The following is a 27,747-nucleotide window of genomic DNA, read 5'->3' as shown; positions in this document are numbered from 1 at the left end:
CACGTCAGCACGCCGACACGTCAGCACGTCAACACGCCGACACGTCAACACGCCGACACGTCAACACACCGACACGCCGACATGTCAGCACGCCGACACGTCAGCACGCCGACTCGTCAGCACGCCAACACGTCAGCACGCCAACACGTCAGCACACCGACACGCCGACACGTCAGCACGCCAACACGTCAGCACACCGACTCGTCAGCACACCGACTCGTCAGCACACCGACTCGTCAGCACACCGACTCGTCAGCACACCAACACGTCAGCACACCAACACGTCAGCACACCGACACGCCAACACGTCAGCACGCCGACACGTCAGCACACCGACTCGTCAGCACGCCAACACGTCAGCACACCGACTCGTCAGCACACCGACTCGTCAGCACACCAACACGTCAACACGCCGACACGCCGACACGTCAGCACGCCGACACGTCAGCACGCCGACACGTCAGCACGCCGACACGTCAGCACGCCGACACGTCAGCACGCCGACAAGCCGACACGTCAGCACGCCGACACGCCGACACGTCAGCACGCCGACACGTCAGCACGCCGACACGCCGACACGTCAGCACGCCGACACGTCAACACACCGACACGCCGACACGTCAGCACGCCGACACGTCAGCACGCCGACACGTCAGCACGCCAACACGTCAGCACGCCGACACGTCAACACCGACACGCCGACACGTCAGCACGCCGACACGTCAACACACCGACACGCCGACACGTCAGCACGCCGACACGTCAGCACGCCGACACGTCAGCACGCCGACTCGTCAGCACGCCGACACGTCAGCACGCCGACTCGTCAGCACGCCGACACGTCAGCACGCCGACTCGTCAGCACGCCGACACGTCAGCACGCCGACTCGTCAGCACGCCGATACGTCAGCACGCCGACACGCCGACACGTCAGCACACCGACACACCGACACGTCAGCACGCCGACACACCGACACGTCAGCACACCGACACGTCAGCACACCGACACACCGACACGTCAGCACACCGACACGTCAGCACACCGACACGTCAGCACGCCGACACGTCAGCACACCGACACACCGACACGTCAGCACACCGACACGTCAGCACACCGACACACCGACACGTCAGCACACCGACACACCGACACGTCAGCACACCGACACGTCAGCACGCCGACACGTCAGCACACCGACACACCGACACGTCAGCACACCGACACACCGACACGTCAGCACACCGACACGTCAGCACGCCGACACGTCAGCACACCGACACACCGACACGTCAGCACGCCGACTCGTCAGCACGCCGACACGTCAGCACACCGACACGTCAGCACGCCGACACGTCAGCACACCGACACACCGACACGTCAGCACACCGACACGTCAGCACACCGACACACCGACACGTCAGCACACCGACACGTCAGCACACCGACACGTCAGCACGCCGACACGTCAGCACACCGACACACCGACACGTCAGCACGCCGACACGTCAGCACGCCGACACGTCAGCACACCGACACACCGACACGTCAGCACACCGACACACCGACACGTCAGATTCCAGGTGTTCCTCGACTGGATGGAGTTTAAACCTGATTTTTGGAACAGACCCCTCACATTGTGTGTGTGTGTATTTATGTTTGTTTGTGTGTGTGTGTGTGTGTGTGTGTGTGTGTGTGTGTGTGAGCAGCAGGAGCAGTTCGGTCTCTACGCTCTGTACAGCAAGAACAAACCCAAGTCCGACGTCTTGCTGTCCAGTCACGGCCACGCCTTCTTCAGGGTGAGAACTTTGGTCTCTTCTCCACCTTGTGCTGACCTCTGACCTCTGACCTCTGACGCTGACCCCCCCACCACAGAAGAAGCAGCTGGAGCTGGGGGACAAGATGGACCTGTCCTCCTACCTCCTGAAGCCCATTCAGAGGATGAGTAAATACGCTCTGCTACTCACCGACCTCATGAAGGAGATCAGCCAGACGCAGGAGGCGGAGCTTACGGCGCTACAGGCGGCCACCAGCATGGTCAAGTTTCAGCTTCGCCACGGCAACGACCTGTTGGCTATGGACGCCATCCAAGACTGTGATGTGAGTGTCTGGCAGTCCTGCAGGTCCCTACGTCCTCAGATAGATCAGCTGTTCAGCCCCAGGTGGTTGTTCAGTTCTAGGTGGAGCATAAACATGTAAACACAGACACGTAAACATGTTAACATAATGACGTGAATATAGAGAGGTGTATGTGTAAATAAAGACACATAAACATGTAAACACAGACACGTAAACATGTTAACATAATGACGTGAATATAGAGAGGTGTATGTGTAAATAAAGACACATAAACATGTAAACACAGACACGTAAACATGTTAACATAATGACGTGAATATAGAGAGGTGTATGTGTAAATAAAGACACATAAACATGTAAACACAGACACGTAAACATGTTAACATGACGTGAATATAGAGAGGTGTATGTGTAAATAAAGACACATAAACATGTAAACACAGACACGTAAACATGTTAACATAATGACGTGAATATAGAGAGGTGTATGTGTAAATAAAGACACATAAACATGTAAACACAGACACGTAAACATGTTAACATAATGACGTGAATATAGAGAGGTGTATGTGTAAATAAAGACACATAAACATGTAAACACAGACACGTAAACATGTTAACATAATGACGTGAATATAGAGAGGTGTATGTGTAAATAAAGACACATAAACATGTAAACACAGACACGTAAACATGTTAACATAATGACGTGAATATAGAGAGGTGTATGTGTAAATAAAGACACATAAACATGTAAACACAGACACGTAAACATGTTAACATAATGACGTGAATATAGAGAGGTGTATGTGTAAATAAAGACACATAAACATGTAAACACAGACACGTAAACATGTTAACATGACGTGAATATAGAGAGGTGTATGTGTAAATAAAGACACATAAACATGTAAACACAGACACGTAAACATGTTAACATAATGACGTGAATATAGAGAGGTGTATGTGTAAATAAAGACACATAAACATGTAAACACAGACACGTAAACATGTTAACATAATGACGTGAATATAGAGAGGTGTATGTGTAAATAAAGACACATAAACATGTAAACACAGACACGTAAACATGTTAACATAATGACGTGAATATAGAGAGGTGTATGTGTAAATAAAGACACATAAACATGTAAACACAGACACGTAAACATGTTAACATAATGACGTGAATATAGAGAGGTGTATGTGTAAATAAAGACACATAAACATGTAAACACAGACACGTAAACATGTTAACATAATGACGTGAATATAGAGAGGTGTATGTGTAAATAAAGACACATAAACATGTAAACACAGACACGTAAACATGTTAACATGACGTGAATATAGAGAGGTGTATGTGTAAATAAAGACACATAAACATGTAAACACAGACACGTAAACATGTTAACATAATGACGTGAATATAGAGAGGTGTATGTGTAAATAAAGACACATAAACATGTAAACACAGACACGTAAACATGTTAACATAATGACGTGAATATAGAGAGGTGTATGTGTAAATAAAGACACATAAACATGTAAACACAGACACGTAAACATGTTAACATAATGACGTGAATATAGAGAGGTGTATGTGTAAATAAAGACACATAAACATGTAAACACAGACACGTAAACATGTTAACATAATGACGTGAATATAGAGAGGTGTATGTGTAAATAAAGACACATAAACATGTAAACACAGACACGTAAACATGTTAACATGACGTGAATATAGAGAGGTGTATGTGTAAATAAAGACACATAAACATGTAAACACAGACACGTAAACATGTTAACATGACGTGAATATAGAGAGGTGTATGTGTAAATAAAGACACATAAACATGTAAACACAGACACGTAAACATGTTAACATAATGACGTGAATATAGAGAGGTGTATGTGTAAATAAAGACACATAAACATGTAAACACAGACACGTAAACATGTTAACATGACGTGAATATAGAGAGGTGTATGTGTAAATAAAGACACATAAACATGTAAACACAGACACGTAAACATGTTAACATAATGACGTGAATATAGAGAGGTGTATGTGTAAATAAAGACACATAAACATGTAAACACAGACACGTAAACATGTTAACATAATGACGTGAATATAGAGAGGTGTATGTGTAAATAAAGACACATAAACATGTAAACACAGACACGTAAACATGTTAACATAATGACGTGAATATAGAGAGGTGTATGTGTAAATAAAGACACATAAACATGTAAACAGACATGGAAACAGACATGTGAACAGAGATGTGAACGTGTACACCTAAAGACATGTAAATGTGAACATAGACACGTAAACATGTAAACAGACACATAAATACAAAAACATAGACGTAAATATAGAGACATGTCAACAAGGGAACATGGATACATGTAAACATAGAAGCACGTATGCATGAGGACATTACGGTGGCCCTGAAGTGTCACAGCAAAACAAAAGCCACAACACAACACATTAAGCCACAACGGAAGTGATTTTTATTTCTCGGGACCACCGTAATGGAACTGATGTTCTGAAGTGAGCAGCGACGTACGTAACATCACGGCAAGTCCGCTGGTTTCAGTCCTTACAGATGATAAACGGGAGATTGTTTGAAAAAGTCCGAGAAGAAAAGAAAACACTGATGGTAAAAAATAAAAATAAAAAAATGATTAAAATAATGTCAGTCTGCATTATAATTATTGTTTCAACTGTGTAAATCAGGAGTTATTGTATGTTGGTGGTATGTGGCTTTTTACATGGACCAAACCCACTGTCTCAGCCTGTTGCCGTGATAAAGTCCCAGAAACGGAAAACTGGTTGTGGAAAAGACGGGGATGCAAAAATACAAAGCAAAAAACAAACCTTTGCTGATTTCAGGGTGACCAGAAGGACTCTTTTACCTGGATACGTCTTATTTCTGATAGCTTAAATAAGAGTTTGACTGGAATGTAAAAATCTACCGGGATTTTGCGCTACGTAGCCTCATCTGATGCAGAGTAAAATACTGTAAGTGTTGATGACACTGCATACTGAAATTACTGAGCATCGCTGGTCTAGACGGGTCAAAATAGATCAATAAATTGGAGACAGGAGCTTTAAATGCCGCAATGAAGAAAGTGACAAACTATAGATAGCCTACTTTATTTTTAATAATTGTTTTATTGAATAGCAACACAGAAATAATAAAATGCAGAGAAATACAGAAAAAATACAAAAAAAAATTACAGAAATACATAGAAATAAAATATTTTCCGGGATTAGAGTACATATCACAGTTGAAACAATAATGATAGGTAATACTTACATTAATAAACGTTTTAAATCATTTTATTCATTTTCATTTCTTCTTACCATCAGTGACTGAAACCAGCGGACTTGCCGTGATGTTACGTACGTCGCTGCTCACTTCAGAACGTCAGTTCCATTACGGTGGTCCCGAGAAATAAAAATCACTTCCGTTGTGGCTTTTGTTTTGCTGTGACACTTCAGGGCCACCGTAGGACATAGATATGTTAACATGTAAATACAGAGACGTAAACAGACGTGAACATGTAAACATAGACATGTGAACATGTAAACATAGACATGTGAACACGTAAACATAGACATTTGAACATGTAAATACAGACGTAAACAGACATGTGAACATGTAAACATAGACGTGAACATATAAATACAGAGACGTAAACATAGACATGTGAACATGTAAACATAGACATGTGAACACGTAAACATAGACATGTGAACATATAAATACAGAGACGTAAACATAGACATGTGAACATGTAAACATAGACATGTGAAGATGTAAATACAGAGACGTGAACATAGACACGTAAACATGTGAACATAAAGACATGGACCTGGGAATATGGAGGACTTCCCTGCTGTCCCTCATCTCTAGGTGAACCTGAAGGAACAGGGTCAGCTGATCCGTCAGGATGAGTTCACTGTCTGGAGTGGCCGTAAGAAACGTCAGCGTCGCATCTTCCTGTTCGAAGAGCTCGTTCTCTTCAGCAAACCCAGAAAGATGGAGGGCGGTCTGGACGTCTTCATCTACAAGCACTCCTTTAAAGTGAGTTCTACAACTCGAGTCCGGCTGGACCCGCTCTGAGGCCGGGTTCTGATCCGACTTCCCTTCCTTCTCCTTCAGACAGCAGACGTTGGTCTGACTGAGTCAACGGGGGACACAGGGCTGAAGTTTGAAATCTGGTTCAGGAGGAGGACGTCCAAAAACCAAACCTTTATCCTTCAGGCTACATCAGCTGATGTCAAACACACCTGGACGGAGGACATCGCCCGGATCCTGTGGACGCAGGCGGCCCGCAATAAAGGTGGAGCTAGTAGAGAGCCAATCAGCTGCCAATGTTGTTCATTTCCTGAACTTGCGTGTGTGTGTGTGTGTGTGTGTGTGTGTGTGGGTTTACTCAGAGATGCGTCAGAAGGAGATGCTGTCAATGGGTGTCGGGAACAAACCCTTTCTGGACATCCAGCCGAGCGACGCCGCCATCAGCAACCGTGCCATTCATTACATCATGAAGAGCAGAGGTAAGTTTCCATGGCAACCACCTCCAGGATCAAACATAATCAGAATTGTTTCTGAGGAAGAAGGATCCAGAACCTTTCTGGTTCTGCTGACATCTCGGAACATCCCCATAACCAATATTAGGACTGTCTTCAGAAACCAGTTCCATGAAACCCGTTCCATGAAACCAGTTCCATGAAACCCGTCCTAAAACGGGTTGAACAGCCAGCGACAGATTAGCAGGACCCAGAGGAAGAGCAGAAACAGCAAAACAAGAGGAAACCATCCAGAAGCTGCTAACATTAGCTGCTAACGCTAGCAGCTAACATTAGCTGCTACATCACTGCCTGAGGCTAACAATGGGGAATGAAGGGGAGAACTGGTTATACTGGTGGGGTTTAAGAACCTCCAATAGGAGAACAGAGTCTTTCTGGGACACCAGTGGCGGACTGGACCGGGTTCTGCGACTGGAGCGAGTTAGCTGTAGCAAAGAGAAGCTAATCTGGTGGCTAAATGTGATGACAGAGAGCAGCAATATCAGACTGTTTGGGGTAAAAGTTGCAGGGAAGAGCCGAATGTCATTCAGTACAATATCAGAGAACAGGAACGTACAGCAGCTCGACATCGGTGGTCGTTTTCTGGACTTCACAGTGAAAGGAAGTTCTGCTGCAGCCTTGGAAACGCATCCAGTTCCACGGCCACAGAATACTCCCCTGACCTGCAGAGAAAAGGAAGTTTCCCTCGTGGCCGGAGGCCACTCTGCTTGGTATTTAAGCAGAGAAGGACGAGCTGGAGAGTGAACTGGCTCTTTGTGTCCAGGATCAAGAACAAGGGCGTCCATCGCCGTCTCGTCATTTGATAACTTACATCCCTTCAAACGAGGAGCAACCATCTCCGACCCCCCAGCATCAGGACCGTCTTCCAGCAGCCTGCTTGGACCCCTCAACCTGCACCTCTACAGGTAACACACACACCTGTACAAGTACCACACACACACACACTTGTACAGGTACCACACACACACACCTGTACAGGTACATCTGTACGCTGCACCAGGGGACTTAACACCATGGCTTTCAGACGGTATAAGAACCGTATAGATCAGGTAAATGACTTAAAGCCCCACAGAAAGTGCAGGGGCAGTATGGTTATTCTGTGAAGCATCTTCTCAACCAACGAAGAACAACTCAAGACCGATGGCGGCGCAACTGAAACAGTTGAGTGAAAACAGCTTTAGACCTCGTGCTTCAAAAGTTTGGGAGTTTTTCCAGCTAAACAACCTGTCCAGCATGTGTCATCAGCCACGCAGAGTTAACATCCCACGGCAGCACGACAGTTACGCATGTTAAGAGAAAGGAGTCATGGTTTCTGCTAGCACTCCGGATGGGTAAGTTAGCATTACTGAGTAGTTACGTACTTTTGTCATACCCGGTAACTACCCCGTTCTGGCCCAGAAACTTCCGTTTTTTTAACGAGTCATCTTCCCAGATCGGTATTTTTCCCGGAAATTTCCCGGATTATGAAACGGGGGGAAAATAAACAGACTTTACAATTAAAATATTTTATTTATTTAATTTTTGAGGCAAATTCTGTAGTTTGGATGTGACATTATAAATATGTTAATTGGTTCAAAATAAATTCGTATTACGCCGTTAAGCTTATATTTGGTATCCAGCTGGTTCAGGAGTCATTTTACCAAAGGACATTATGTTGGGATCAACTGGAAATCTGGGTGATATTCATATGATGCAGATGAAGAGAGTGGGCTAAAAAATACGGAACCAGTAAAAAGAGCTGCGGCAACTGGAAGCTCAGATGATAGGCGGGACAGAAATAATTAGGACTAATCGCAAAAAATAATTTACAGATTAGTAAATCTGTAAATTATAAAAAAAAATATTGTTAGATGCAACCCTGTTCCACTCACACCTCTAAAGGTACCAATATAGTTCATTTCCCGTCAGCTGTAACTGCTCAGGTAGAACCCCGGCTCAGGTAGAACCCAGCTCAGGTAGAACCCAGCTCAGGTAGAACCCTGGCTCAGGTAGAATCCAGCTCAGGTAGAACCCAGCTCAGGTAGAACCCAGCTCAGGTAGAACCCAGCTCAGGTAGAACCCCAGCTCAGGTAGAATCCAGCTCAGGTAGAACCCAGCTCAGGTGGAACCCCAGCTCAGGTAGAATCCAGCTCAGGTAGAACCCAGCTCAGGTAGAACCCCAGCTCAGGTAGAATCCAGCTCAGGTAGAATCCAGCTCAGGTAGAACCCCAGCTCAGGTAGAACCCAGCTCAGGTAGAACCCAGCTCAGGTAGAACCCTGGCTCAGGTAGAATCCAGCTCAGGTAGAATCCAGCTCAGGTAGAACCCAGCTCAGGTAGAACCCAGCTCAGGTAGAATCCAGCTCAGGTAGAACCCAGCTCAGGTAGAACCCTGGCTCAGGTAGAATCCAGCTCAGGTAGAACCCAGCTCAGGTAGAACCCAGCTCAGGTGGAACCCAGCTCAGGTAGAACCCAGCTCAGGTAGAACCCTGGCTCAGGTAGAATCCAGCTCAGGTAGAACCCTGGCTCAGGTAGAATCCAGCTCAGGTAGAACCCTGGCTCAGGTAGAATCCAGCTCAGGTAGAACCCTGGCTCAGGTAGAATCCAGCTCAGGTAGAACCCTGGCTCAGGTAGAATCCAGCTCAGGTAGAACCCTGGCTCAGGTAGAATCCAGCTCAGGTAGAACCCTGGCTCAGGTAGAATCCAGCTCAGGTAGAACCCAGCTCAGGTAGAACCCAGCTCAGGTGGAACCCCAGCTCAGGTAGAATCCAGCTCAGGTAGAACCCAGCTCAGGTAGAACCCAGCTCAGGTAGAATCCAGCTCAGGTAGAACCCAGCTCAGGTAGAACCCTGGCTCAGGTAGAATCCAGCTCAGGTAGAACCCAGCTCAGGTAGAACCCAGCTCAGGTAGAACCCTGGCTCAGGTAGAATCCAGCTCAGGTAGAACCCAGCTCAGGTAGAACCCAGCTCAGGTGGAACCCCAGCTCAGGTAGAATCCAGCTCAGGTAGAACCCAGCTCAGGTAGAATCCAGCTCAGGTAGAACCCAGCTCAGGTAGAACCCTGGCTCAGGTAGAATCCAGCTCAGGTAGAACCCAGCTCAGGTAGAACCCAGCTCAGGTGGAACCCCAGCTCAGGTAGAATCCAGCTCAGGTAGAACCCTGGCTCAGGTAGAATCCAGCTCAGGTAGAACCCAGCTCAGGTAGAACCCTGGCTCAGGTAGAATCCAGCTCAGGTAGAACCCAGCTCAGGTAGAACCCTGGCTCAGGTAGAATCCAGCTCAGGTAGAACCCAGCTCAGGTAGAACCCTGGCTCAGGTAGAATCCAGCTCAGGTAGAACCCAGCTCAGGTGGAACCCGGGTCAGGTAGAACCCAGCTCAGGTAGAACCCAGCTCAGGTAGAACCCTGGCTCAGGTAGAATCCAGCTCAGGTAGAACCCAGCTCAGGTAGAACCCTGGCTCAGGTAGAATCCAGCTCAGGTAGAACCCAGCTCAGGTGGAACCCCAGCTCAGGTAGAATCCAGCTCAGGTAGAACCCTGGCTCAGGTAGAATCCAGCTCAGGTAGAACCCAGCTCAGGTAGAATCCAGCTCAGGTAGAACCCTGGCTCAGGTAGAATCCAGCTCAGGTGGAACCCGGCTCAGGTAGAACCCAGCTCAGGTGGAACCCGGCTCAGGTAGAATCCAGCTCAGGTAGAACCCTGGCTCAGGTAGAATCCAGCTCAGGTAGAACCCTGGCTCAGGTAGAATCCAGCTCAGGTGGAACCCGGCTCAGGTAGAACCCAGCTCAGGTGGAACCCGGCTCAGGTAGAACCCCGGCTGGGATTAGACCCAGACTGGGATCAGAACCCAGATTGGGATCTGGTTCCATAAGAGAGGAGCCTGATAGCTGAAGGTTCTTCCTCCCATAGTACTCTTAGAGACTCTGGAACCACAAGTAGACCTGCAGTCTGAGAACCAGTTCTCTGTTTAGAACAAATGGAACTATGAGATGGTATGTACGATGGAGCTTGGTCATGGAGAGCTTTTTATGTGAGGGGAAGAAGTTTAAACTCCATCCTGGATTTAACAGGAAGTCGATGGAGAGACATTAAAACTGGCAAGTATGATCTCTGGTTCTCATCAGAACCCCGGCTGCAGCGTTTTGGATCAGATGGAGACGTTTCAGGACATATCTGGGACAGAACATTAATAAGTAACTGCAGTAATCCAGTTTGGAAATAACAAAGACATGGAATAGTTTTTCTGTGTCTCTTTGAGACAGGATATCCCTCATGTTTGCAGTATTACGTAGGTGGAAGAAGCTTCCTGAAACCTTTTTAAATGTGAAGGACAAATCCTGGTCCAGAAGAACTCCAGAGTTCCTTTCTGTAGTACTGGAAGCCAGATTAATGCATCCAGATTATTTACACAGCTGGACAATGTTGTCCTGAGTTTTTCAGGTCCAAAGATGAACCTTAGTCTGTCTGAGTTTAACAGGAGAAAATTTAGTCATCCAGGTCTTGATTTTCCACTCCTGCTCTCAGCGAAGGCGGACACTTCTTTCTTTTGCTCCCGTTTCCTCCCCCTCCTCCCACTCTGGCCTGCGACTTTGTCCTGTCTGACTCTGAGCCTCTTTTTACATCTCTACTTCCACTCAAATTTACCTCATGGATCTGATCAACTGGTCTCTCAACGCAATTGATCAAATTTTCTCAACCTGAAGATCAGGCAGAGGGGAGCCCACATGTCCTGAGGGGACGCTTCCGGCTGGATACGTTCAGGACTCATGGGCCACGTGGAGACCGATGTGTCTGGCGGTTCTGTCCTCTGAGGACGTGGAGGATGTTTACATTTTTGGATTATTGGTGATTGGGATTCTGCTGATTGGCGCTGGTGGAGTCCTGATCTACCTGAAGACCCATGAGATTCTGGCAACAACTGGCAGGCTGCCTGAATTCTGTAACGGTATGGGCCGGGCTAGCAGTGCACAGACTCTTGCGTTGACCGGACTCGACCGTAAGCAGGATGCCAGTCTGTTCAATACTGGTCACTTGGCCGAGGTCCCGGAGCTGGTCCGCAGAATCGATAACAACATGGAGAAAATATCTGCTAGAATCGGTGGAAATTGACCCCCCCATTCGGCTGTGTGGAGCTGCCAGCCTGAGATCGGCTATGGACTCAAGGCCAAGGGCAAAATGTTTTCCTCGCCTGGAACCCAAACAACAATCATATCTGGATTCGGCTTCCCAGCGGACTAGGGCCGATGCAACTCTCTCTGAGAATGGAAGAAGACATGTTCATAGACGCTCTGTCCCCCCTCCTCAACTACCCCCAGTCCCCTCCCACATGACTCACCGCCTCCCTGGATGTTGTGTGTCTTGTTTTAGTCTGTGCTTCAGTGTATGAGGTTTTGTCTTTTTTTCTCTGTATGTCCGGACATGTCTCTGTATGTCCGAAGTTACATGACCTTTTTTTTCCTCGACCCCCTATGATCCTAATGTATCTCTGTTCTTATCTTGTAAGGCAGCATAGGTAAACTAGCTGCACGGCCTAAGCTTAAGCTTGGTTCTGTATTACTCTTTTGTCATTAATGTTACATGTCTGACCTTGGACGAGCTGGCTTGAACTCTGAATTTCCCCTCAGGGATGAATAAAGTATCTTTGATTTGATTAGATTTGATGTCTGTAAGACATCTTTGTAATCTAAGAAACTGATTGGTTTCATCTGGCTTCATGGAGAGATAGATCTAATCTGTATAGCAATGAAAATTTATACCATGCTGCCTGATGATATTTCCTAAGGGAAGCATGTATAATGTGAAAAGTATTGGTCCAAGTACCGAACCCTGAGGACCTCCATGACTGTGTGTGAGGAAGACTCATCATTTACATTTACAAACTGAAATCTATCAGATAAATATGACTGGAACCAGTCTAATGCGGTCCCTTTAATCCCAATAACATGTTCCAGCCTCTGTAGCAAAATATTGTGATCAATAGTGTCGAATGCAGCACTGAGATCTAAAAGAATGAGTCCAGACAGAAGTCCTTTATCTGAGGCCATGAGAAGATCATTAGACTTTCACCAGTGCTGTTTCTGTGCTATGATGAGGTCTAAATCCTGACTGGAACTCTTCACGTTGGTTCTGATGGGAACAGAGTTGGGTTAGAAGTACAAGTGCTACACACACCTTCAAAAGTACTACACACACCTTCAGAAGTACTACACACACCTTCAGAAGTACTACACACACCTTCAGTATTACTACACACACCTTCAGTATTACTACACACACCTTCAAAAGTACTACACACACCTTCAGAAGTACTACACACACCTTCAGTATTACTACACACACCTTCAGAAGTACTACACACACCTTCAGAAGTACTACACACACCTTCAGTATTACTACACACACCTTCAAAAGTACTACACACACCTTCAGTATTACTACACACACCTTCAAAAGTACTACACACACCTTCAGAAGTACTACACACACCTTCAGTATTACTACACACACCTTCAGAAGTACTACACACACCTTCAGAAGTACTACACACACCTTCAGTATTACTACACACACCTTCAGAAGTACTACACACACCTTCAGTATTACTACACACACCTTCAGAAGTACTACACACACCTTCAGAAGTACTACACACACCTTCAGTATTACTACACACACCTTCAGAAGTACTACACACACCTTCAGTATTACTACACACACCTTCAGAAGTACTACACACACCTTCAGAAGTACTACACACACCTTCAGTATTACTACACACACCTTCAAAAGTACTACACACACCTTCAGAAGTACTACACACACCTTCAGTATTACTACACACACCTTCAGAAGTACTACACACACCTTCAGTATTACTACACACACCTTCAGAAGTACTACACACACCTTCAAAAGTACTACACACACCTTCAGTATTACTACACACACCTTCAAAAGTACTACACACACCTTCAGAAGTACTACACACACCTTCAGTAGTACTACACACACCTTCAGTATTACTACACACACCTTCAGAAGTACTACACACACCTTCAGTATTACTACACACACCTTCAGAAGTACTACACACACCTTCAGAAGTACTACACACACCTTCAGTATTACTACACACACCTTCAAAAGTACTACACACACCTTCAGTATTACTACACACACCTTCAGTATTACTACACACACCTTCAGAAGTACTACACACACCTTCAGAAGTACTACACACACCTTCAGTATTACTACACACACCTTCAGAAGTACTACACACACCTTCAGTATTACTACACACACCTTCAAAAGTACTACACACACCTTCAGAAGTACTACACACACCTTCAGTATTACTACACACACCTTCAGTATTACTACACACACCTTCAGAAGTACTACACACACCTTCAGAAGTACTACACACACCTTCAGTATTACTACACACACCTTCAGTATTACTACACACACCTTCAGAAGTACTACACACACCTTCAGTATTACTACACACACCTTCAGTATTACTACACACACCTTCAGAAGTACTACACACACCTTCAGAAGTACTACACACACCTTCAGTATTACTACACACACCTTCAGTATTACTACACACACCTTCAGAAGTACTACACACACCTTCAGTATTACTACACACACCTTCAGTATTACTACACACACCTTCAGAAGTACTACACACACCTTCAGTATTACTACACACACCTTCAGTATTACTACACACACCTTCAGTATTACTACACACACCTTCAGTAGTACTACACACACCTTCAGTAGTACTACACACACCTTCAGTAGTACTACACACACCTTCAGTATTACTACACACACCTTCAGTATTACTACACACACCTTCAGAAGTACTACACACACCTTCAGAAGTACTACACACACCTTCAGTATTACTACACACACCTTCAGAAGTACTACACACACCTTCAGTATTACTACACACACCTTCAGAAGTACTACACACACCTTCAGTATTACTACACACACCTTCAGAAGTACTACACACACCTTCAGTATTACTACACACACCTTCAGAAGTACTACACACACCTTCAGTATTACTACACACACCTTCAGTAGTACTACACACACCTTCAGAAGTACTACACACACCTTCAGTATTACTACACACACCTTCAAAAGTACTACACACACCTTCAGAAGTACTACACACACCTTCAGTATTACTACACACACCTTCAAAAGTACTACACACACCTTCAGAAGTACTACACACACCTTCAGAAGTACTACACACACCTTCAGTATTACTACACACACCTTCAGTATTACTACACACACCTTCAGTATTACTACACACACCTTCAGTAGTACTACACACACCTTCAGAAGTACTACACACACCTTCAGTATTACTACACACACCTTCAAAAGTACTACACACACCTTCAGAAGTACTACACACACCTTCAGTATTACTACACACACCTTCAAAAGTACTACACACACCTTCAAAAGTACTACACACACCTTCAGAAGTACTACACACACCTTCAGTATTACTACACACACCTTCAGAAGTACTACACACACCTTCAGTATTACTACACACACCTTCAGAAGTACTACACACACCTTCAAAAGTACTACACACACCTTCAGTATTACTACACACACCTTCAAAAGTACTACACACACCTTCAGAAGTACTACACACACCTTCAGTATTACTACACACACCTTCAGAAGTACTACACACACCTTCAGTATTACTACACACACCTTCAGAAGTACTACACACACCTTCAGTATTACTACACACACCTTCAGAAGTACTACACACACCTTCAGTATTACTACACACACCTTCAGAAGTACTACACACACCTTCAGAAGTACTACACACACCTTCAGTATTACTACACACACCTTCAAAAGTACTACACACACCTTCAGTATTACTACACACACCTTCAGAAGTACTACACACACCTTCAGTATTACTACACACACCTTCAGAAGTACTACACACACCTTCAGAAGTACTACACACACCTTCAGTATTACTACACACACCTTCAAAAGTACTACACACACCTTCAGTATTACTACACACACCTTCAGTATTACTACACACACCTTCAGAAGTACTACACACACCTTCAGAAGTACTACACACACCTTCAGTATTACTACACACACCTTCAGAAGTACTACACACACCTTCAGTATTACTACACACACCTTCAAAAGTACTACACACACCTTCAGAAGTACTACACACACCTTCAGTATTACTACACACACCTTCAGTATTACTACACACACCTTCAGAAGTACTACACACACCTTCAGAAGTACTACACACACCTTCAGTATTACTACACACACCTTCAGTATTACTACACACACCTTCAGAAGTACTACACACACCTTCAGAAGTACTACACACACCTTCAGTATTACTACACACACCTTCAGTATTACTACACACACCTTCAGAAGTACTACACACACCTTCAGTATTACTACACACACCTTCAGAAGTACTACACACACCTTCAGTATTACTACACACACCTTCAGTATTACTACACACACCTTCAGAAGTACTACACACACCTTCAGTATTACTACACACACCTTCAGTATTACTACACACACCTTCAGTAGTACTACACACACCTTCAGTAGTACTACACACACCTTCAGTAGTACTACACACACCTTCAGTATTACTACACACACCTTCAGTATTACTACACACACCTTCAGAAGTACTACACACACCTTCAGAAGTACTACACACACCTTCAGTATTACTACACACACCTTCAGAAGTACTACACACACCTTCAGTAGTACTACACACACCTTCAGTATTACTACACACACCTTCAGAAGTACTACACACACCTTCAGTATTACTACACACACCTTCAGAAGTACTACACACACCTTCAGTATTACTACACACACCTTCAGAAGTACTACACACACCTTCAGTATTACTACACACACCTTCAGTAGTACTACACACACCTTCAGAAGTACTACACACACCTTCAGAAGTACTACACACACCTTCAGTATTACTACACACACCTTCAGAAGTACTACACACACCTTCAGAAGTACTACACACACCTTCAGAAGTACTACACACACCTTCAGTAGTACTACACACACCTTCAGTAGTACTACACACACCTTCAGTATTACTACACACACCTTCAGAAGTACTACACACACCTTCAGTATTACTACACACACCTTCAGTATTACTACACACACCTTCAAAAGTACTACACACACCTTCAGTATTACTACACACACCTTCAAAAGTACTACACACACCTTCAGTATTACTACACACACCTTCAAAAGTACTACACACACCTTCAGAAGTACTACACACACCTTCAGAAGTACTACACACACCTTCAGAAGTACTACACACACCTTCAGTATTACTACACACACCTTCAGTATTACTACACACACCTTCAGTATTACTACACACACCTTCAGTATTACTACACACACCTTCAAAAGTACTACACACACCTTCAGTATTACTACACACACCTTCAGTAGTACTACACACACCTTCAGTATTACTACACACACCTTCAAAAGTACTACACACACCTTCAAAAGTACTACACACACCCTCAGAAGTACTACACACACCTTCAGTATTACTACACACACCTTCAGTATTACTACACACACCTTCAGTATTACTACACACACCTTCAAAAGTACTACACACACCTTCAGTAGTACTACACACACCTTCAGTATTACTACACACACCTTCAAAAGTACTACACACACCTTCAAAAGTACTACACACACCCTCAGAAGTACTACACACACCTTCAGTATTACTACACACACCTTCAGAAGTACTACACACACCTTCAGTATTACTACACACACCTTCAGAAGTACTACACACACCTTCAGTATTACTACACACACCTTCAGAAGTACTACACACACCTTCAGTATTACTACACACACCTTCAGAAGTACTACACACACCTTCAGTATTACTACACACACCTTCAGAAGTACTACACACACCTTCAGTATTACTACACACACCTTCAGTAGTACTACACACACCTTCAGTAGTACTACACACACCTTCAGTATTACTACACACACCTTCAAAAGTACTACACACACCTTCAAAAGTACTACACACACCCTCAGAAGTACTACACACACCTTCAGTATTACTACACACACCTTCAGTAGTACTACACACACCTTCAGAAGTACTACACACACCTTCAGAAGTACTACACACACCTTCAGTATTACTACACACACCTTCAGAAGTACTACACACACCTTCAGTATTACTACACACACCTTCAGTAGTACTACACACACCTTCAGTAGTACTACACACACCTTCAGAAGTACTACACACACCTTCAGAAGTACTACACACACCTTCAGTAGTACTACACACACCTTCAGTATTACTACACACACCTTCAGTAGTACTACACACACCTTCAGTATTACTACACACACCTTCAGTATTACTACACACACCTTCAGTATTACTACACACACCTTCAAAAGTACTACACACACCTTCAGAAGTACTACACACACCTTCAGTATTACTACACACACCTTCAGTATTACTACACACACCTTCAGTATTACTACACACACCTTCAGAAGTACTACACACACCTTCAGTATTACTACACACACCTTCAGTATTACTACACACACCTTCAGAAGTACTACACACACCTTCAGAAGTACTACACACACCTTCAGTATTACTACACACACCTTCAGTATTACTACACACACCTTCAGTATTACTACACACACCTTCAAAAGTACTACACACACCTTCAGAAGTACTACACACACCTTCAGTATTACTACACACACCTTCAGTATTACTACACACACCTTCAGTATTACTACACACACCTTCAAAAGTACTACACACACCTTCAGAAGTACTACACACACCTTCAGTATTACTACACACACCTTCAGAAGTACTACACACACCTTCAGTATTACTACACACACCTTCAGTAGTACTACTGTGGTGGAAAATACTCTGGTCTTGAGAAGTTGTAATACATTTATGAGTCAACTGTCTTCTTACAATGAACATTTTATTATAAACCAATACAAGCACACGCTGGAGCTTGGAGAGAGAACTCTCTCTCCAGATGCTGAAGTAACACCCGATTATAAACCATGCTTAACTCCTCCTAGTTGCTGAGCACACCATATGAAACAATCATTATCTCTTATTTAAGACTAAACTGAACTCACTAAGCATCAATCACTCACTATATTACTTTATTACCTTTAACCTCTAACCTTTAGACAACTGGTCAACCAAGCAGTTGACAAAAACAGATGCCCTGCAGGAAACTCTTCCTGTCTCAGACTTTGTCTGCACATTCCAGACAAGGATCATATGACTTAAAGAAAGCTTTGTGCATAGATACAAAACACAGCAGGATCACAGCAAATCAATGCATATATGTCTAATACTTAATTCAAACCAAACTCATAACAATTTTCCCCAACACACTCCCTCCTCTTGGTCCTACAGGACCAACAATAAGAAGAGAAATTGTTATCAGAACGCAAAAATACATACAGAAGACAACATTCTCAAAACATCAGGAGCCTCATGCCTGTCGGGTTTTAAAAGAATCTTTCAGAAATTACAATAGTGAGGAGCCATTCACTTCAGCTTCACACTGATCTTGCTTGAGAGCGAAGGCTGGTCTTCAGGTGTGAGAGTAGACTATCTCACTTACCCACGCAACCACAGGGATTATTCTGCCCTTTGTTGGGTGGTGCGTTATTCTTCTGTAATTTCAGACTGAAGAGCTTCAGGAGGTTCAAGCAATCTGTAGTGCCAAGCAGCTCACTCTGCGACCTTTACCGCTGTCTGGGTCGTCAGGAAAACCTGAAATGGCCTAAACCATCGATGTTGGTTCCAGCGCTGATGTTTAAAGCTTCTTATCAGGACAAAATCTCGAGGCTGAAGTGAATAGAGCTGCGTAGATGCTGATTCATGAAGGGCAGCTTTCACCTGTGTGCAAATGCCTGAAAAGGGTTCTTATGAGGTTAGGACAATATGTTAAAACATTACTTTCACACAGAGCTGTGTCTGAACAGGCAGTCTTGGAAGGAACCATGCCCACTTGGGTGAGGGTCCTGCAAAAAGAATCACAAAAAAGCCCATGTTTCCATGTTACGCATGCGCATGTACATCAGAACCAGAAAAAGTACTTTTGGTCCAAGGAAGACCTGAAAAGAGAGCCAGAAGGAAATTTCCCCGTCTGCAACCTGTGGGAGGAAAACATTCAGGAAAATGGCATCCAGAAAGTCATTCATAAGAGAGCGCCAAAACATGGACTTGTTTTCAGCTAAAGAGTAAGCTCAAGTAACGAGAACTGAGACGGGAGAGCTGCAGCCTCCACCGCGTCACAGTCAGAGCAAACAGCATCAAAAGGAAAATCAAGTCAGGGTCAACTAGAGGTCGGTCAGGGGCCAGGCCTGGGGGGTGCAGAGGATAGTCAGTTTCAGCTAAACAGTCATGGAGTAAAACATGAACAATACAAAGCAACAGTTAGGGCCACTCATTTATCTGGTAGGTAATCATTCAAAGTAACCAAATTCATTTAATTACTTATTGCAAAGTTCCTATCAGGTCGTCTCATCTTAACCAACAACCAGAAAAAATCCTCTAGTACTGCATAGCAGAACATGTGTCAAACTGGACTCCCAGCAGTCTGACCAACACTTATCCATGCTGGAAATTTCCTTTCTGATTTACTGCTCGTGTTGTTTATGTCATGTCTGCTAAATGACAGAAGCAGAACCACACTGAAGAATCTCTGCATATATTAAATAAAGCTCATTCAGAACTGTTGATTTAATCAGTAATGTAGTCTAGTTAATCTCATGGTTTACTCTGATTTGTCTCTCTTAGACTCCAACAGACCCATTCAGGAGCAACACACACAAAACTGAGATCATAATAAGACTGGCTTTCTATTCCAAATATATTGTAAACATAAGCATAAGCATAAAGCAACAAGATGTAAACCCATCTTTAACAGCTGGACTTCAGGTACTGAACAGCCAGAGACCTTCAGGTCATAATAAAGCTGTTTGTTTTCTTCTACATTTGAACTTAAGCAGCATTTAGAAACAAACTTCTAATACTGATGGCAAAACTGTCCACATCCACAACAACACGACACACGCATGTACGTGCACACACTCACAGCAGCACTTCTTCCTTAATGATTTTAATGCAAACGTGTGTAACAGAAAAGGCCAAGGCTAACGGTTTAGCATAGTTAGCTTAACTTTGGAAGTATCAATACTGTTCAAATAATCTGCCTCATATTCATGTTAATTTTGAGGACATACAGGGCTTAAATGACTTGTTTGTTTACATATTAAGCGTGTTAACTAAGAGACTGGTCTGTTTACTGGCAGCCATCGCAAGAGTTGGTTCTACTCTTTAAACAAAAATCATCTGATGTGTATTTTAACCACTGAGCATATCTGCTTTAATTCAAAATAATGAATTCAGATTAGGGATAAAACACCAGCTGTCAGCAAATAAAACACGGAGATTGTTGTACTTGTGTTGCATTCACTGAAGTCGGGAAATTACAAAACTACCTTCTTATTTAATGTCATATAGCGGCTTATTTTTTCTCTTTTGACATTTATTCTGTCTCAAACATTAAAAACTTAGTATTCATCACTTTTTTTTTTTTTTTTTTATAAGGCACAGCGTGCCAGAAGTTGACTTGTCTGTATAAACTGTTCAGCTTCCCTGCAGCAGAGCAGAGATGTCTGTGTCATTGTTCACTTGCAGAAGTCTGCAGGAGTGCAAAATTTTATGCATGCTCATAAATGTGGTATAAAGCTAAGCAGAAACAGTGAGTAAATGTTTGGTTGTAGGGCCTCATTCCTTGGCCTGGTCTTGTGGATAATCATTCAGCTCGTATCACTCGATCTGCTCAGGAGTCAGACGCGCCACAGCCACCATGCTCTCCTCCAATCAGCATACAATCAGAAATTCATGCCAGGAAGTGCCCGACACATGTTCATCAAAGCTTCCTGGTAGATAAATCAGATTCATATGTGTAATTAATTAAGAGTAACATGTAAAGGATCAGAAAGTAGGCAAAAGTTCAAGGAAGGAGATCCAGGTTTTCCACAGAGAACTGAGTGAACCGAACAGTCTTTCTGACAGAATCAGGGTGCAGCTTATTCCAGAAAACATCATCTGATTCTGTAGTCGGGGTGGGATTTGTGCTGCCTGCCGGCCACATTCGTTAGTCTTTTACTTCCAGAAAATTCCACAACTGAAACACAGTCTGAGGACAAGGAGGATCCATCACCTCCAGAGGTCAAAGGTGAAAATCCAGCTCACATGTCCACCATAGGAGCCATATCCACACTGTTCACAGTCACAACCAACAGGGCTCTGCCAGACCCTCTGGTTCTGGGATCTCCAGGCCATCAGCAGCGGCCGGGTCCATGCAGCCACATCTGCATATCAGGTTCTGCTCCAGGACTCAGAGCTGACACAGAAGGGAGGTGGAATGATGCTTTAGGTTGTAGGGACCGTTTCTGCTCCAGTCTCCTGACTGACCACGCGTGACACCCAGAACTCTACGGTGACCCGGATCAAGAACTCACTCTCCCCCAGCCCCTCCTCTGAATCCCCTCAGGCAGGATAGACATTTGAGGTCCCTGTGGACCAAGCTGCATGCTGACAAGGGTTTAGAAGGGAACGCTGCAATGCGTCCAACACCATACAGCAGACGAGCTTTTGAGACTGAACCATTTGGTCATGTGGTGTATTTTCTTCTCCAGTAAGGGGAAAATAAAGATCATAGCCTCATAATTATAATAGTTTTCTTCTGAATCCTGTGGCAAACATATTATGTGGACCATGTTCTGTGCTGTGAACATCATGTAACTTGAACATTACATTGTAATTGTGTGTGTGAGACTATATTATCAGTGGATTCATAACTCAGTTCTCTCCTGGGAAAGCTGAACATGATCTTGCTAAGAAGATACACTTGTTCTGAGAACTTCTCTTCTTGTCGTTAGCTCACATTTAGCTAAAGTGAACTTATTGCAAGGGAAATTTACTCTAGCACGTTGGTTCACCATTCCTATTTTAAGGTCAAGAATTTTCTCTTTTTCCTAACATTATGCTTAGTTTCAGCATCCTTTAGCTGCATTATTTATTTCCAGTTTATCTAAATTTATTTAGACATGCTAGGCATAAATTTATAATAGCAGTAGTAAAGGAATAAAAATCACCTTATGAATGTCTGAAAGGGAACAGACAGAAACCTAAGCTTATTGCCTACACAATGTATAGTAATTTAACAGAATAAGTTCCAAATACTATAAATCACATCTCTCACATTTCTGATTTTTCATTCTTAATATGTTGTTGCTCTTTAAAATGTTCTCAGGTGATAATAAAGAACTGCTTTTCCTTAGGAAAAGGGTTTCCACATTCATACAGGGAGTGGCTTTTATGCTCTTATAAAAGCTTTAGGAAGAAAAGCACAAGCAGCTATTTTACACAGGATTTATATGTTTGTTTCTGCCTAACATGCTATGACATCATCTCCTTCAGTGAGCAGAAGGCATTTAATGAACACACTCTTTTCCTCACTTCCTTCTCTCATACTTTTTTTGTTGTTTGTTTTTTTTTTTCTTTTTTTTTTTTTTTTTTTCTTACTGCAGTAAATTAGATTTTACACAAACAATTCACTTCAACAGTTGGATGAATGCATGTGAATGGGTCGTGCCCCCACGTTTGTCTACCCCCACACAAGCTTCTAGGCTCTCCTGCGAGAGTCCGGTGTGGCTTCACAAGACGTGGTTTTAATTCTCCACACAATCAGTCCAATCAAGTTTAACACAGGAAATTTTACACAACCACCCCAGTTTCCCCTCACATGAAGACAGAGATTTCAACTTCTTAATGGTGCTGTACATCAACCTCCTACTGCAAAGGAACTAGTTCTGTTTGCAGCGGATGTACACAGAGGGTCAATCCCACACCTTTGTAGAATTATCAGGCAAAATTCTCAATGTCTCCAGAAACCAGCCCACACAGTCTCTTCTCTGTTCCTCCTCACTCAAGATGGCTTTCCTCTCAGTTTTCTAACTCAAGGTTGGCCTGGTCTTGCTTCTCGAGCTCACAGGACTTACTGACTAATTTACTGGTCTCGGTCTTGTAACTCACAAGATTTACTGGTCTGGTCTTGCTACGTCTAGCTCACAGCACTTACGACTTGGTCTTGTTACTCACGATTTTTAACTTAAACTTAACTTAAACTCACAGGATTTTATTTATGACGTCAACCTGATCTCGTCTTAAGTTATTCTCTTATCCCTTGAGTTATTCTTTCGATGAGGAGGTGAGGAGGAGAATCCCTGTCACAATGAGAATAATGAAGACAATTGACCACAAAACAGAAAAATATTGTGATTATTAATTAAAATATTGATTATTAATTTGTGATAAATTTCTAGTAATGTTTGACTCCAGTTTGAGTCTGAAAATTAATGTAAATTTAGAATAACACTTCTCACCATTGTCTTTTCACACTGGTTCAGAAGGAGTCCTGGCGTAGTCGACCACGGGTGGGAGAAAGACGTCCTGTCCTCTGAAATACTCTAATTGAGGTTCTTAGGATGAATCTGTGGATTCAGGTGGCCAACCCGTCTATCCCCAACCTGGGCGGACTGACGCAGGATCCCGAGACGAGCCCCCAAAAACTGTGGTGGAAAATACTCTGGTCTTGAGAAGTTGTAATACATTTATGAGTCAACTGTCTTCTTACAATGAACATTTTATTATAAACCAATACAAGCACACGCTGGAGCTTGGAGAGAGAACTCTCTCTCCAGATGCTGAAGTAACACCCGATTATAAACCATGCTTAACTCCTCCTAGTTGCTGAGCACACCATATGAAACAATCATTATCTCTTATTTAAGACTAAACTGAACTCACTAAGCATCAATCACTCACTATATTACTTTATTACCTTTAACCTCTAACCTTTAGACAACTGGTCAACCAAGCAGTTGACAAAAACAGATGCCCTGCAGGAAACTCTTCCTGTCTCAGACTTTGTCTGCACATTCCAGACAAGGATCATATGACTTAAAGAAAGCTTTGTGCATAGATACAAAACACAGCAGGATCACAGCAAATCAATGCATATATGTCTAATACTTAATTCAAACCAAACTCATAACAATTTTCCCCAACACTACACACACCTTCAGTATTACTACACACACCTTCAGTAGTACTACACACACCTTCAGAAGTACTACACACACCTTCAGTATTACTACACACACCTTCAGTAGTACTACACACACCTTCAGAAGTACTACACACACCTTCAGAAGTACTACACACACCTTCAGTATTACTACACACACCTTCAGAAGTACTACACACACCTTCAGTATTACTACACACACCTTCAGTAGTACTACACACACCTTCAGTAGTACTACACACACCTTCAGTAGTACTACACACACCTTCAGTAGTACTACACACACCTTCAGTATTACTACACACACCTTCAGAAGTACTACACACACCTTCAGTATTACTACACACACCTTCAGTAGTACTACACACACCTTCAGAAGTACTACACACACCTTCAGTAGTACTACACACACCTTCAGTAGTACTACACACACCTTCAGAAGTACTACACACACCTTCAGTATTACTACACACACCTTCAGTAGTACTACACACACCTTCAGAAGTACTACACACACCTTCAGAAGTACTACACACACCTTCAGTATTACTACACACACCTTCAGTATTACTACACACACCTTCAGAAGTACTACACACACCTTCAGTAGTACTACACACACCTTCAGTATTACTACACACACCTTCAGAAGTACTACACACACCTTCAGTATTACTACACACACCTTCAGTATTACTACACACACATTCAGTATTACTACACACACCTTCAAAAGTACTACACACACCTTCAGTAGTACTACACACACCTTCAGTATTACTACACACACCTTCAGTAGTACTACACACACCTTCAGTAGTACTACACACACCTTCAGTAGTACTACACACACCTTCAGTATTACTACACACACATTCAGTATTACTACACACACCTTCAAAAGTACTACACACACCTTCAGTAGTACTACACACACCTTCAGAAGTACTACACACACCTTCAGTAGTACTACACACACCTTCAGTAGTACTACACACACCTTCAGTAGTACTACACACACCTTCAGAAGTACTACACACACCTTCAGTAGTACTACACACACCTTCAGTATTACTACACACACCTTCAGAAGTACTACACACACCTTCAGTATTACTACACACACCTTCAGTATTACTACACACACCTTCAGTATTACTACACACACCTTCAGAAGTACTACACACACCTTCAGTATTACTACACACACCTTCAGAAGTACTACACACACCTTCAGTATTACTACACACACCTTCAAAAGTACTACACACACCTTCAGTATTACTACACACACCTTCAGAAGTACTACACACACCTTCAGTATTACTACACACACCTTCAAAAGTACTACACACACCTTCAAAAGTACTACACACACCCTCAGAAGTACTACACACACCTTCAGTATTACTACACACACCTTCAGTATTACTACACACACCTTCAGTATTACTACACACACCTTCAAAAGTACTACACACACCTTCAGTATTACTACACACACCTTCAGTAGTACTACACACACCTTCAGAAGTACTACACACACCTTCAGTAGTACTACACACACCTTCAGTATTACTACACACACCTTCAGTATTACTACACACACCTTCAGTATTACTACACACACCTTCAGTAGTACTACACACACCTTCAGTAGTACTACACACACCTTCAGTATTACTACACACACCTTCAGAATTACTACACACACCTTCAGTATTACTACACACACCTTCAGAAGTACTACACACACCTTCAGTATTACTACACACACCTTCAGAAGTACTACACACACCTTCAGTATTACTACACACACCTTCAGAAGTACTACACACACCTTCAGAAGTACTACACACACCTTCAGTATTACTACACACACCTTCAAAAGTACTACACACACCTTCAGAAGTACTACACACACCTTCAGTATTACTACACACACCTTCAGAAGTACTACACACACCTTCAGTATTACTACACACACCTTCAGAAGTACTACACACACCTTCAAAAGTACTACACACACCTTCAGTATTACTACACACACCTTCAAAAGTACTACACACACCTTCAGAAGTACTACACACACCTTCAGTAGTACTACACACACCTTCAGTATTACTACACACACCTTCAGAAGTACTACACACACCTTCAGTATTACTACACACACCTTCAGAAGTACTACACACACCTTCAGTATTACTACACACACCTTCAAAAGTACTACACACACCTTCAGAAGTACTACACACACCTTCAGTATTACTACACACACCTTCAGAAGTACTACACACACCTTCAGAAGTACTACACACACCTTCAGTATTACTACACACACCTTCAGAAGTACTACACACACCTTCAAAAGTACTACACACACCTTCAGTATTACTACACACACCTTCAAAAGTACTACACACACCTTCAGAAGTACTACACACACCTTCAGTATTACTACACACACCTTCAGAAGTACTACACACACCTTCAGTATTACTACACACACCTTCAAAAGTACTACACACACCTTCAGTATTACTACACACACCTTCAGAAGTACTACACACACCTTCAGAAGTACTACACACACCTTCAGTATTACTACACACACCTTCAGAAGTACTACACACACCTTCAGTATTACTACACACACCTTCAGTATTACTACACACACCTTCAGAAGTACTACACACACCTTCAGTATTACTACACACACC

The 27,747-nt window shown here is 43.3% G+C and overlaps 1 protein-coding gene across 3 annotated transcripts in view; it reads left to right on the top strand.

The window, feature by feature from the left end:
• Window positions 1-27,747, top strand: part of plekhg4 (pleckstrin homology domain containing, family G (with RhoGef domain) member 4) — a 124,756-nt gene that overhangs the window by 85,525 nt on the left and 11,484 nt on the right. For all 3 annotated transcript variants that reach the window (XM_079241790.1, XM_079241791.1, XM_079241789.1), the window contains exons 15-20: window positions 1,708-1,797; window positions 1,874-2,098; window positions 6,010-6,180; window positions 6,259-6,439; window positions 6,537-6,653; window positions 7,450-7,591. In XM_079241790.1, the coding sequence (XP_079097916.1) occupies window positions 1,708-1,797; window positions 1,874-2,098; window positions 6,010-6,180; window positions 6,259-6,439; window positions 6,537-6,653; window positions 7,450-7,591 (926 nt within the window). The remainder of the gene's footprint in view (window positions 1-1,707; window positions 1,798-1,873; window positions 2,099-6,009; window positions 6,181-6,258; window positions 6,440-6,536; window positions 6,654-7,449; window positions 7,592-27,747) is intronic.

The sequence above is a fragment of the Telmatherina bonti genome, assembly GCF_933228915.1.
Source record: "Telmatherina bonti genome assembly, chromosome: 1".
NCBI classification, from domain to species: Eukaryota; Metazoa; Chordata; class Actinopteri; order Atheriniformes; family Telmatherinidae; genus Telmatherina; species Telmatherina bonti.
This window is presented reverse-complemented; position numbering and strand designations above follow the sequence as displayed.